General features: G+C 51.2%; 1 protein-coding gene across 9 annotated transcripts in view; it reads left to right on the top strand.

The window, feature by feature from the left end:
* The first annotated feature begins 1,903 nt into the window (after positions 1-1,903).
* The window catches only part of LOC142907356 (uncharacterized), a 48,901-nt gene continuing 35,653 nt past the window's right edge, over positions 1,904-15,151 (top strand). For 6 of the 9 annotated variants that reach the window (XM_076056778.1, XM_076056773.1, XM_076056777.1 and 3 more), the window contains exons 1-2: positions 1,908-2,307; positions 10,392-10,441. In XM_076056778.1, coding sequence (XP_075912893.1) covers positions 2,003-2,307; positions 10,392-10,441 — 355 coding nt within the window. In that variant the 5' untranslated portion in view covers positions 1,908-2,002. Of the gene's footprint in view, positions 2,308-10,391; positions 10,442-15,151 lie in introns of all 9 variants that reach the window. The other 3 variants (XM_076056774.1, XM_076056770.1, XM_076056779.1) reach the window with 2 other exon arrangements.

The following is a 15,151-nucleotide window of genomic DNA, read 5'->3' as shown; positions in this document are numbered from 1 at the left end:
TAGCTGGCTACATGAGTCACTCCACAACAACAGGAGCATCAGTCGGAGTATCAAAATTTTCAATGCACCTTTTAAGATCAGCACGCTAAATCAAAATACAGATAATACTTTGCAGCAGCGTCATCCGGAGCGACACATTTTATGTTATTTTATTTCGATTTAAAGCTTTCGTGACTGCAAGGATTCATCTTCTTTGGTTCTTTCGGTAAAGTCACCACCACGTAGAATGAGAATGAAATAATAAATTGATAAAATAAATAACACAATAATATTCTCACGACGTTTCGGCCACAACACAAGCGGCCTTCATCAGGTGAAGGGACGAGACTGTCTGGAGGACAGCGCTGGAGTGTCCTACCAGACAGTCTCGTCCCTTCACCTGATGAAGGCCGCTTGTGTTGTGGCCGAAACGTCGTGAGAATATTATTGTGTTATTTTATTTTATCAATTTATTATTTTATTCTCATTCTACGTGGTGGTGACTTTACCGAAAGAACCAAAGAAGATTTTTTTTATTTTATTTTAGGCCACTGAATAGCGGTGTCAGCTAGGGGTGTACAACTCCTCTACAGCTGTTTCGAGAGATCTCATTGGTAGCGATTCAAAAAAATATGGACGTCATATTTGAGGGGGGAGGTCTCACTTGTTGTGACGTCATGTGACGAAGGGGGAGGGGGCAGAGCTTTGTGACGTCTTATTTTTGAGGGGGGGTCTCACTTTTTGTGACGTCATGTGATGAAGGGGGGGCAGAGCTTTGTGACGTCATATTTGAGGGGGGTCTCACTTGTTGTGACGTCATGTGATGAAGGGGGGGCAGAGCTTTGTGACGTCATATTTGAGGGGGGTCTCACTTGTTGTGACGTCATGTGACGAAGGGGAGGGGGCAGAGCTTTGTGACGTCATATGTGAGGGGGGGTCTCACTTGTTGTGACGTCATGTGACGAAGGGGGGGCAGAGCTTTGTGACGTAATATTTGAGGGGGTCTCACTTGTTGTGACGTCATGTGACGAAGGGGAGGGGGCAGAGCTTTGGGACGTCATATTTGAGGGGGGTCTCACTTGTTGTGACGTCATGTGACGAAGGGGGAGGGGGCAGAGCTTTGTGACGTCATATTTGAGGGGGGTCGTCATGTGACGAAGGGGGGGTACAAAAATCGTCCAAAATAGCGTGACGTCATTTATGGACGGTTCCTCGCATCACCCTGTGATTGAGACATCCACCAACCCACAATACACTACCATGCACTACTATACACTTCATACACTGCACTATTCACTATTATATACTACACTATATACTACTACATACAGGTTTTTATGGGGTGGTAATTATAAATGTGTCGTTAAACCTGCCACTACCCGACATAGCCAACAAACGCCTGGATATCTTAATAAAACTGAGACAGAAACGAAGAGCTTCTTAGCTCACCGGATTTCTCCTCCAGTTTAAAGTCCGATTCTGATGACACGTTTCCGGATGTGACGTAACACAGCCGGATGTGAGGTTCCTCTCCCTGAGCAACATGGCGGACGGGAACTCTCCACCACTCAACGTTGCGGTGTGTTGGGGGGGGTCCTTCCCCCTGAGTTACAGCGGAGTGACTGGGAGGACCACGTGACGAGCTTTCCCCGCCGCCATCTTGGGTAGGGGGTGCAACCACCGCGGGTGACGTCTCCCCCCACCCAACATGGCGGGGGTCGCTGAAGTATCACGTGACGTGGTTATAGGAGCAAGTCGTGACCAACTCCACCGCCGCCTTGTTGGGTAAGGGGGGGGGGTCCAACAAACCGCCCGTGACGTCACCCACAACGCGGCGGCGTCGCACCCCATCCAACATGGCGGAGGCGGCTCAATTATCACGTGACGGGCTTCCCCCCCCCCGCCCTCCGTCGCCATCTTGAGCAGGGGTGGATGGCCCCTCTCCTCACCCAACATGGCGGCCGCGGGCTTCACTCGCGCTGGGGGTTAGAGACGCAGCGAGAGACGGGGAGCGGCTCCCCTCATGGCGACTCCGGGGAGAGAGCGAGGGGCGAGGAGGGGCGGGGGTCGAGGAGGAGGTGGACGAGGTGGAGGTGGTGGACGAGGTGGAGGAGGTGGACGAGGTGGAGGAGGTGGACGAGGAGACGGGGGGAGAGATTCCCAATCGCCGCCTGCCAAGAGGAGGAGGCCCGGCAGGCCCCGCAGGGAACGCGGGGAAGACAAAGACGGCCGCGCGGGGGGAGATACAAAGGCGGCCGGGAGACGAGGAGGTGGACGAGGTGGACGAGGAGGTGGACGAGGAGGGAGGAGGACGAGGACGAGGAGGAGGTGAGCGTCGCTGGCTACGTACGGCGGCGAAATAAGTTCAACATGCACACACACATAGACACACACACACATAGACACACACACATAGACACACACACACATAGACACACACACACATAGACACACACACACATAGACACACACACACATAGACACACACACATAGACACACACACATAGACACACACACATAGACACACACACATAGACACACACACACACATAGACACACACACATAGACACACACACACATAGACACACACACACATAGACACACACACATAGACACACACACATAGACACACACACACATAGACACACACACATAGACACACACATAGACACACACATAGACACACACACATAGACACACACACACATAGACACACACACATAGACACACACACACATAGACACACACACACATAGACACACACACACATAGACACACACACACATAGACACACACACACAGACACACACATAGACACACACACATAGACACACACACATAGACACACACATAGACACACACATAGACACACACATAGACACACACACACATAGACACACACACATAGACACACACACACATAGACACACACACACATAGACACACACACACATAGACACACACACACATAGACACACACACACATAGACACATAGACACACACACATAGACACACACACATAGACACACACACACATAGACACACACACACACATAGACACACACATAGACACACACACATAGACACACACATAGACACACACATAGACACACACACACATAGACACACACACAGACACACACACATAGACACACACACATAGACACACACACATAGACACACACACACACACATAGACACACACACATAGACACACACACACATAGACACACACACACATAGACACACACACACATAGACACACACACACACATAGACACACACACACAAAGACACACACACACACATAGACACACACACACATAGACACACACACACATAGACACACACACACATAGACACACACACACATAGACACACACACACATAGACACACACATAGACACACACACATAGACACACACACACATAGACACACACACACACATAGACACACACACATAGACACACACACATAGACACACATGGACACAGCACACACACATAGACACAGCACACAGTACACAGACATAGCACACACACACATAGACACACACACAGCACACAACATAGACACAGCACACACACACACATAGATACAGCACACACACACATAGACACAGCACACACACACATAGACACAGCACACACACACACAGCACACACACATAGACACAGCACACACACACATTGACACATCACACAGCACACACACACAGCACACACACAGCACACACACACACACATAGACACAGCACGCACACACACAGCACACACACACAACATAGACACAGCACACACACACACACAGCACACACACATAGACACAGCACACACACACACATAGACACAGCACACACACACACACATAGACACAGCACACACACACACAGCACACACACACACACAGCACACACACCCACATAGACACAGCACACACACATAGACACAGCGTGCACACACACACATAGACACAGCACACAGACAGACAGCACACACAACATAGACACAGCACACACACACATAGACACAGCACACAGCACACACACACACAGCACACACACACAACATAGACACAGCACACACACACATAATAAACAGCACACACACACACAGACACAGCGCACACACACACACATAGACACAGCGCACACACACACACATAGACACAGCACACACACACAACACAGACACAGCACACAGACAGACAGCACACACAACATAGACACAGCACACACACACACATAGACGCAGCACACAGACAGACAGCACACACACACACATAGACACAGCACACACACACACATAGACACAGCGCACACACACACACATAGACACAGCACACACACACAACACAGACACAGCACACAGACAGACAGCACACACAACATAGACACAGCACACACACACACATAGACACAGCACACACACACACATAGACACAGCGCACACACACACACATAGACACAGCACACACACACAACATAGACACAGCACACACACACACACAGCACACACACATAGACACAGCACACACACACACATAGACACAGCACACACACACACAACATAGACACAGCACACACACACACAGCACACACACACACACACAGCACACACACCCACATAGACACAGCACACACACATAGACACAGCGTGCACACACACACATAGACACAGCACACAGACAGACAGCACACACAACATAGACACAGCACACACACACATAGACACAGCACACAGCACACACACACACAGCACACACACACAACATAGACACAGCACACACACACATAATAAACAGCACACACACACACATAGACACAGCGCACACACACACACATAGACACAGCACACACACACAACACAGACACAGCACACAGACAGACAGCACACACAACATAGACACAGCACACACACACACATAGACGCAGCACACAGACAGACAGCACACACACACACATAGACACAGCACACACACACACATAGACACAGCGCACACACACACACATAGACACAGCACACACACACAACACAGACACAGCACACAGACAGACAGCACACACAACATAGACACAGCACACACACACACATAGACGCAGCACACAGACAGACAGCACACACACACACATAGACACAGCACACACACACACATAGACACAGCACACACACACACAATAAACAGCACACACACAACATAGACACAGCACACACACATAGACACAGCACACACACACACACAATAAACAGCACACACACAACATAGACACAGCACACACACATAGACACAGCACACACACATAGACACAGCACACACACACACATAGACACAGCACACACACACACAATAAACAGCACACACACAACATAGACACAGCACACACACATAGACACAGCACACACACACACACAATAAACAGCACACACACAACATAGACACAGCACACACACACACATAGACACAGCACACACACACACACATAGACACAGCGCACACACACACACACATAGACACAGCACACACAACATAGACACAGCACACACACACATAGACACAGCACACACACAGCACACACACATAGACACAGCACACACACACACATAGACACAGCACACACACACACACACATAGACACAGCGCACACACACACACATAGACACAGCACACAGACAGACAGCACACACAACATCGACACAGCACACACAACATAGACACAGCACAAACACATAGACACAGCACACACACACACAGCACACACACACATAGATACAGACACAGCACACACACATAATAAACAGCACACACACATAACAGACAGCACACACACACATAATAAACAGCACACACACACACATAACAGACACAGCACACACACAACATAGACACAGCACACACAACATAGACACAGCACACACACATAATAAACAGCACACACACATAACAGACACAACACACACACACACATAACAGACACAGCACACACACACACACATAACAGACAGCGCACAGCCAATGTAGAAAGCACACAGACAGACGGCACACAGACAACATAGATACAGCACACTGGCACACAGACAGACTCTTAGACAATATTGATACAGCACACAGACACCATATAGACAACATACATACATACGATTGTTTTGGTTTTGATATTTGTACGTGTGATGGTTTTAGTTGTCTTATTGTGGTTGTGGTAGTTGTTCTAGTGGTTATAGTGGTTGTTGTAGTGGTTGTTACGATGGTGGTTGTAGTGGTTGTTATGATAGTGGTTGTAGTTGTTGTTGTGCTTGTGCAGCCCATGGACTTGTAATTACCAACACGTCCTACCAGACAGTCTCGTCCCTTCACCTGATGAAGGCCGCTTGTGTTGTGGCCAGAAACGTCGTGATTTTTTGTTATTTTATTTTCACCCACGTGCCTTTACCCAATAGAACAGAAAAGAGTGTGGATCCTAGCAGTCACGAAAGCTTCAAATCTTTCGGTAAAGTCACCGCGTAGGATGAGAATGAAATAATAAATTGATAAAAACGAAATAACACGGCGAAAATTCTCACGACGTCTCGGCCACAACACAAGGGGCCTCCTTCATCGAAGCTCTGTCGTCCCGACGGGTCTGTTCCTTTCACCTGAAGAAGGCCGCTTGTGTCGTGGTCGAAACGTCGTGAGAGATTTGTGTTCGCGTTGTTTTATTTTATCAATTTATTATTTCATTCTCGTTCTACGTGGTGGTGGTGGTGGTGGCGGTGGTGGTGACTTTACCGAAAGAACCAAAGAGGATGAATCCTTGCAGTCACGAAAAGCTTCAAATCGAGAGAGATAAATGTTTGATTACATAAATTCAATAATAATTTTTTGCGTTAATTTTTCCATTAAATGTTATTGGTATGATGTGACGGGCAGTGGCACTAGTTGTTAATGTAGTCGTGGAGGATTTACGCTCCAATACACAACAACCAGTCATCTTCTTTGGTTCTTTCGGTAAAGTCACGTAGAATGTGTTATTTGATTTTGTTAATTTATTATTTCATTCTCGTTCTACGTGGTGGTGGTGGTGGTGGTGGCGGTGACTTTACCGGAAGAACCAAAGAGGATGAATCCTTGCAGTCACAGTAAAGCTTCAAATCGAAATTTAAACGCTGTTCCGGCATCGTACGTCCACACTCAACACCGTGGATGCATGCCGGGTCCACGTGCGATGAGCGACTTCCGCGAGACGCCGAGCAGAGGGTCCTTCCGCTTTTATTTCTCACCCTGAGCACAACACTTTGACATCAACGTCTCCGCACTGGCCGCACAACAAAGATAACAAAGATCCCCCGTATAGCCTGCAACAGACTGTAGGGGCAAGTGCTGTTAGCGAGCACCACCTATGAAGGCCGGAACGGTACACGAGGGGGTGGGTGGCCAGCACCACGCCCGACCGCCTTTGTCTCCCTAGTGACGATGTTTACTACACACCGCACCGGGTACTCATTTGAGGCCGGGTCGACCTAGGGGAGGCCCGGGACCGGTTCAGATAATCGTCACTTGGTGGTGTTGGCCGTGAGCGGGAATCGAACCCGGGTCGCCAGGTTCATAGCGCAGCGTAGCGCTAACCACTACACCACCGCACAGACAGACACAGACACACACTCACAGACACACACTCACAGACACACACTCACAGACACACACTCACAGACACACACTCACAGACACACACTCACAGACACACACTCACAGACACACACAGACACACACTCACAGACACACACTCACAGACACACACTCACAGACAAAGACAAAGATCCCCCGTATAGCCTTAACAGACTAGGGGCAAGTGCTGTTAGCGAGCACCACCTACGAAAGCCGGTAACGGTACACGAGGGGGTGGGTGGCCAGCACCACGCCCGACCGCCTTTGTCTCCCCAGTGACGATGTTTACTACACACCGCACCGGGTACTCATTTGAGGCCGGGTCGACCTAGGGGAGGCCCGGGACCGGTTCAGATAATCGTCACTTGGTGGTGTTGGCCGTGAGCGGGAATCGAACCCGAGCACCTGGTCCGCTCGCCCCTGTCTCTCCCCAGGCGAGGCACGGCCCCGGTCTCCGGCCACCCCCCTTCTCGCGGAAGCTTCCAGCAGGTTCCCGGATGCATCTCGGCCAAAAACCCCACCTGTTACCTTTCGCCCCCAGATCGCTCTCCGATTTGGATGCTCCCTTTTAACCGTGCCCCTGCCCCGCGCGCTTCCCTTTCCCGGCCAGCAGGTGTCACCGTGTCATTGCGCGCGTTGTGTGTGCCGACGATCTGGTGATTGCTGCTCACTCGGAGGGGGCGATGGAGGCGCTGCTGCTGAGCCTGGGGCATGCCACTAACAGCTGGGGTCTCGCCGTCGGTCCCACCAAACACTAAGCACCTGCCTGGGTGTTTTGTGCCACCAAACACTCCACCCCCTCAGCTCCCCATTGGCGATGGGGCAGTTGTGGAGAGAGTGGAGAGTTTCCCCATACCTGGGCAGCGTGCTTATGACCAAAAAGAACCGAAGAATTTCCCGACGACGATGATGATGATGCTGGTGATGTATTTACCAGCGAAACGTCACAGCACTACTCAAACTGTAAATGTTGTGGATTCACTCTTCAACACACCGGTAGGCTAAAGTAGTGAACTATTTGTCTTTTGTCAACGTGACACTTTTTTTTGCTGATTGGCCGTGTCGGGTGGTGGAGGGTTACGACACATTTATAAATGACGCGATCTAGCCCAAAAAAACCTTTATTATGAATGATATTATTCGCGAAAGCCTACGTTTGTTAAACTGACCAGCTCTGATTTGACAGCAGAGGTCTCACTCCGAATCAGTCGGGCGACAATATATTTTCATCGGTTGCGTAACGCTGTCTGGAAGCTACCTGGTCTGTCGCTCAACACGAAGCTTCAGGTCTTCTCGGCCACGGTCATTCCCTGCCTTCTCTGTGCTTGCGAAACGTGGACCCCTCTGATGGAACATCTGCTCCGGTTATAAACATTCAAGCTGGCATTCCTACAATCCATCCTGGGTTTAACCAGGCTGGATTGTGTGAGGAGCTCACAAATCCTTGAAAGATCTAGACAAAGTCCCATCGGTGAGCTCCTCCGGCAGGCAAGGTTGTGTTGGCTGGGTCATGTTGCCCACATGCCCAGCCACCGCATGCCGAAACAGCTTTTGTTTAGGCGGATGGAGGGGGCTAAGCGGGCGCGTCACGGGCTAGAGAAGAGATGGAGCGACGTGGTACAGGAGGACGTGGAGTGGACTTTCCGATGATTGGCTTCAGTGGTGTCAAGATCGGCCTCGTTGGAGGAGGCTCGTGAAGGACGCTACTGGGCAGTTGGAGGCAGTCGCCCTCCAACAACAACGGAGGGCGGAGGAGCGACGCTCACAACAACAATCGCAGCACCGGGTGGCTAAAGCGCAGCAGGTTGGCACAGTAGAGAGGGTACAGCTGGTGCATCGGCCAGTCATCTCAGTCAGCCGACCCGTGGCACCTGCTGGGTCTGTCCCGTGACCTGCCATCGAGCCTCCGACACTCCACGTGGCCTCAAGGTGCACCTGGCCTGGCTAAGGCGCCGTGGTGACGTCACCAGTCGCTTAGTGGCGAATGGCGGTTGTTCGTTGAGATCGTGATTGTGATTAGAGGTTGAGATAGTGGTTGTGGTAGTGTTTGTGATGGTGGTGGTTGTGGTTGTGATAGTGTTTGTGATGGTGGTGGTGGTGGTGGTTGTGGTTGTGATAGTGTTTGTGGTGGTGGTTGTGGTTGTGATAGTGTTTGTGATGGTGGTGGTGGTGGTGGTTGTGATAGTGTTTGTGATGGTGGTTGTGGTGGTTGTGGTTGTGATAGTGTTTGTGATGGTGGTTGTGGTTGTGATAGTGTTTGTGATGGTGGTGGTGGTGGTGGTTGTGGTGGTGATAATGTTTGTGATAGTGTTTGTGATAATGTTTGTGATAATGGTTGTGATGATGATGATAGTGTTTGTGATGGTGGTGGTGGTTGTGGTTGTGATAGTGTTTGTGATAATGTTTGTGATAATGTTTGTGATGGTGGTGGTTGTGTTTGTGATAGTGTTTGTGATAATGTTTGTGATGGTGGTGGTGGTTGTGGTTGTGATAGTGTTTGTGATAATGTTTGTGATGGTGGTGGTTGTGGTTGTGATAATGGTTGTGATAGTGTTTGTGATGATGATGATGGTGATGGTTGTGATAGTGTTTGTGATGGTGATGGTTGTGTTTGTGATAGTGTTTGTGGTTGTGATAGTGTTTGTGATAGTGTTTGTGATAGTGTTTGTGATGGTGGTTGTGATGATGATGATGATAGTGTTTGTGTTTGTGGTGGTTGTGTTTGTGGTGGTTGTGGTTGTGATGATGATGGTGGTGTTTGTGGTTGCAGGCCGACTGCTGTACAAGACACAGATGGACTCAAAGAACCTGAGAATGAGGGTGAGTGAGTGGTGAGTGAGTGAGTGAGTGGGGGTGAGTGGTGAGTGAGTGGTGAGTGAGTGGTGAGTGAGTGAGTGAGTGGTGAGTGGTGAGTGAGTGGTGAGTGAGTGGTGAGTGAGTGGTGAGTGGTGAGTGAGTGGTGAGTGAGTGGTGAGTGGTGAGTGAGTGGTGAGTGGTGAGTGAGTGGTGAGTGGTGAGTGAGTGGTGAGTGAGTGGTGAGTGGTGAGTGAGTGGTGAGTGAGTGGTGAGTGAGTGGTGAGTGGTGAGTGAGTGGTGAGTGGTGAGTGAGTGGTGAGTGAGTGGTGAGTGAGTGGTGAGTGAGTAGTGAGTGAGTAGAGAGTGAGTGGTGAGTGGTGAGTGAGTGGTGAGTGAGTGGTGAGTGGGTGAGTGAGTGAGTGAGTGGTGAGTGAGTGGTGAGTGAGTGGTGAGTGAGTGGTGAGTGGTGGTGAGTGAGTGGTGAGTGAGTGGTGAGTGAGTGGTGAGTGGGTGAGTGAGTGAGTGGTGAGTGAGTGGTGAGTGAGTGGTGAGTGGTGAGTGAGTGGTGAGTGAGTGGTGAGTGAGTGGTGAGTGGTGAGTGAGTGGTGAGTGGTGAGTGAGTGGTGAGTGAGTGGTGAGTGAGTGGTGAGTGGTAGTGAGTGAGTAGAGAGTGAGTGGTGAGTGGTGAGTGAGTGGTGAGTGAGTGGTGAGTGGTGAGTGAGTGAGTGAGTGGTGAGTGAGTGGTGAGTGAGTGGTGAGTGAGTGGTGAGTGGTGAGTGAGTGAGTGGTGAGTGAGTGGTGATGAGTGGTGAGTGGGTGAGTGAGTGAGTGGTGAGTGAGTGGTGAGTGAGTGGTGAGTGGTGAGTGAGTGGTGAGTGAGTGGTGAGTGAGTGGTGAGTGGTGAGTGAGTGGTGAGTGGTGAGTGAGTGGTGAGTGAGTGGTGAGTGAGTGGTGAGTGAGTAGTGAGTGAGTAGAGAGTGAGTGGTGAGTGGTGAGTGGAGTGGTGAGTGAGTGGTGGAGGTGGAGTGAGTGAGTGAGTGGTGAGTGAGTGGTGAGTGAGTGGTGAGTGAGTGGTGAGTGGTGAGTGAGTGAGTGGTGAGTGAGTGGTGAGTGAGTGGTGAGTGGGTGAGTGAGTGAGTGGTGAGTGAGTGGTGAGTGAGTGGTGAGTGGTGAGTGAGTGGTGAGTGAGTGGTGAGTGAGTGGTGAGTGGTGAGTGAGTGGTGAGTGAGTGGTGAGTGGTGAGTGAGTGGTGAGTGAGTGGTGAGTGGTGAGTGAGTGGTGAGTGAGTGGTGAGTGAGTGGTGAGTGGTGAGTGAGTGGTGAGTGAGTGGTGAGTGAGTGGTGAGTGGTGAGTGAGTGGTGAGTGGTGAGTGAGTGGTGAGTGGTGAGTGAGTGGTGAGTGAGTGGTGAGTGGTGAGTGAGTGGTGAGTGAGTGGTGAGTGGTGAGTGAGTGGTGAGTGGTGAGTGAGTGGTGAGTGAGTGGTGAGTGAGTGGTGAGTGAGTAGAGAGTGAGTGGTGAGTGAGTGAGTGAGTGGTGAGTGAGTGGTGAGTGAGTGGTGAGTGGTGAGTGAGTGAGTGGTGAGTGAGTGGTGAGTGGTGAGTGAGTGGTGAGTGAGTGGTGAGTGGTGAGTGAGTGGTGAGTGGTGAGTGGTGAGTGAGTGGTGAGTGGTGAGTGAGTGGTGAGTGGTGAGTGAGTGGTGAGTGGTGAGTGAGTGGTGAGTGAGTGGTGAGTGGTGAGTGAGTGGTGAGTGAGTGGTGAGTGAGTGGTGAGTGAGAAAGTGAGTGAGTGGTGAGTGGGTAGTGAGTGAGTGGTGAGTGAGTGGTGAGTGAGTGGTGAGTGAGTGGTGAGTGGGTAGTGAGTGAGTGGTGAGTGAGTGGTGAGTGAGTGGTGAGTGGTGAGTGAGTAGTGAGTGGTGAGTGAGTGGTGAGTGAGTGAGTGGTGAGTGAGTGGTGAGTGAGTGGTGAGTGGTGAGTGAGTGGTGAGTGAGTGAGTGGTGAGTGAGTGGTGAGTGAGTGATTGAGTGGTGAGTGAGTGGTGAGTGAGTGGTGAGTGAGCGGTGAGTGAGTGAGTGGTGAGTGAGTGGTGAGTGAGTGAGTGAGTGGTGAGTGAGCGGTGAGTGAGTTAGTGAGTGAGCGGTGAGTGAGCGGTGAGTGAGTGGTGAGTGAGTGGTGAGTGAGTGGTGAGTGAGTGAGTGGTGAGTGAGTGGTGAGTGAGTGAGTGAGTGGTGAGTGAGTGGTGAGTGAGTGGTGAGTGGTGAGTGAGTGGTGAGTGAGTGGTGAGTGGTGAGTGAGCGGTGAGTGAGTGAGTGGTGAGTGAGTGGTGAGTGAGTGGTGAGTGGTGAGTGAGCGGTGAGTGAGTGAGTGGTGAGTGAGTGGTGAGTGAGTGGTGAGTGGTGAGTGAGTGAGTGGTGAGTGAGTGGTGAGTGAGTGGTGAGTGAGTGGTGAGTGAGTGAGTGGTGAGTGAGTGGTGAGTGAGCGATGAGTGAGTGGTGAGTGAGCGGTGAGTGAGTTAGTGAGTGAGTGGTGAGTGAGCGGTGAGTGAGTGAGTGGTGAGTGAGTGGTGAGTGAGTGGTGAGTGGTGAGTGAGTGAGTGTTGAGTGAGTGGTGAGTGAGTGGTGAGTGAGTGGTGAGTGAGTGAGTGGTGAGTGAGTGGTGAGTGAGCGATGAGTGAGTGGTGAGTGAGCGGTGAGTGAGTTAGTGAGTGAGTGGTGAGTGAGTGAGTGGTGAGTGAGTGGTGAGTGAGTGGTGAGTGAGTGAGCGGTGAGTGAGTTAGTGAGTGAGTGGTGAGTGAGTGAGTGGTGAGTGAGTGGTGAGTGAGCGGTGAGTGAGTTAGTGAGTGAGTGGTGAGTGGTGAGTGAGCGGTGAGTGAGTGAGTGGTGAGTGAGTGGTGAGTGAGTGGTGAGTGGTGAGTGGTGAGTGAGTGAGTGGTGAGTGAGTGGTGAGTGAGTGGTGAGTGAGTGAGTGAGTGGTGAGTGAGTGGTGAGTGAGCGATGAGTGAGTGGTGAGTGAGCGGTGAGTGAGTTAGTGAGTGAGTGGTGAGTGAGCGGTGAGTGAGTGAGTGGTGAGTGAGTGGTGAGTGAGTGGTGAGTGGTGAGTGAGTGAGTGTTGAGTGAGTGGTGAGTGAGTGGTGAGTGAGTGGTGAGTGAGTGAGTGGTGAGTGAGTGGTGAGTGAGCGATGAGTGAGTGGTGAGTGAGCGGTGAGTGAGTTAGTGAGTGAGTGGTGAGTGAGTGAGTGGTGAGTGAGTGGTGAGTGAGTGGTGAGTGAGTGAGCGGTGAGTGAGTTAGTGAGTGAGTGGTGAGTGAGTGAGTGGTGAGTGAGTGGTGAGTGAGTGGTGAGTGAGTGGTGAGTGAGCGGTGAGTGAGTTAGTGAGTGAGTGGTGAGTGAGTGGTGAGTGAGTGGTGAGTGGTGAGTGAGCGGTGAGTGAGTAGTGAGTGAGTGGTGAGTGAGTGAGTGGTGAGTGAGTGAGTGGTGAGTGAGTAGTGAGTGAGTGGTGAGTGAGCGGTGAGTGAGCGGTGAGTGAGTGAGTGGTGAGTGAGCGGTGAGTGAGTGGTGAGTGAGTGGTGAGTGAGTGAGTGGTGAGTGAGTGGTGAGTGGTGAGTGAGTGAGTGGTGAGTGATTGAGTGGTGAGTGAGTGGTGAGTGAGTGGTGAGTGAGTGAGTGGTGAGTGAGTGGTGAGTGAGTGAGTGGTGAGTGAGTGGTGAGTGAGTGGTGAGTGAATGAGTGGTGAGTGAGTGAGTGGTGAGTGAGTGGTGAGTGAGCGGTGAGTGAGTGGTGAGTGAGCGGTGAGTGAGTGGTGAGTGGTGAGTGAGTGGTGAGTGAGTGGTGAGTGAATGGTGAGTGAGTGAGTGGTGAGTGGTGAGTGAGTGAGTGGTGAGTGAGTGGTGAGTGAGTGAGTGGTGAGTGAGTGGTGAGTGAGTGGTGAGTGAGCGGTGAGTGAGTGAGTGGTGAGTGAGTGGTGAGTGAGCCGGTGAGTGAGTGGTGAGTGGTGAGTGAGTGGTGAGTGAGTGAGTGAGTGGTGAGTGAGTGAGTGGTGAGTGAGTGGTGAGTTAGTGAGTGAGTGGTGAGTGAGCGGTGAGTGAGTAGTGAGTGAGTGGTGAGTGGTGGGTGAGTGGTGAGTGAGTGAGTGGTGAGTGAGTGGTGAGTGAGTGGTGAGTGAGTGGTGAGTTAGTGAGTGAGTGGTGAGTGAGCGGTGAGTGAGTAGTGAGTGAGTGGTGAGTGAGTGAGTGGTGAGTGAGTGGTGAGTGAGTGAGTGGTGAGTGAGTGGTGAGTGAGCGGTGAGTGAGTGGTGAGTGAGTGGTGAGTGGTGAGTGAGCGGTGAGTGAGCGGTGAGTAAGTGGTGAGTGAGTGGTGAGTGAGTGAGTGAGTGGTGAGTGAGTGGTGAGTGAGTGGTGAGTGAGTGGTGAGTGAGCGGGGAGTGAGCGGTGAGTGAGTGGTGAGTGAGTGGTGAGTGAGTGAGTGGTGAGTGAGTGGTGAGTGAGTGGTGAGTGGTGAGTGAGTGGTGAGTGAGTGGTGAGTGAGTGAGTGAGTGGTGAGTGAGTGGTGAGTGAGTGAGTGGTGAGTGAGTGGTGAGTGAGTGGTGAGTGAGTGGTGAGTGAGTAGTGAGTGAGTGAGTGGTGAGTGAGTGGTGAGTGAGTGGTGAGTGAGTGGTGAGTGAGTGAGTGGTGAGTGAGTGAGTGGTGAGTGAGTGAGCGAGCGGTGAGTGAGTGGTGAGTGAGTGGTGAGTGAGTGAGTGAG

This window comes from Petromyzon marinus, chromosome 78, assembly GCF_048934315.1.
Source record: "Petromyzon marinus isolate PM22_M1 ecotype Great Lakes invasive population chromosome 78, UKy_Petmar_22M1.pri1.0, whole genome shotgun sequence".
Taxonomy (NCBI): Eukaryota; Metazoa; Chordata; class Hyperoartia; order Petromyzontiformes; family Petromyzontidae; genus Petromyzon; species Petromyzon marinus.
This window is presented reverse-complemented; position numbering and strand designations above follow the sequence as displayed.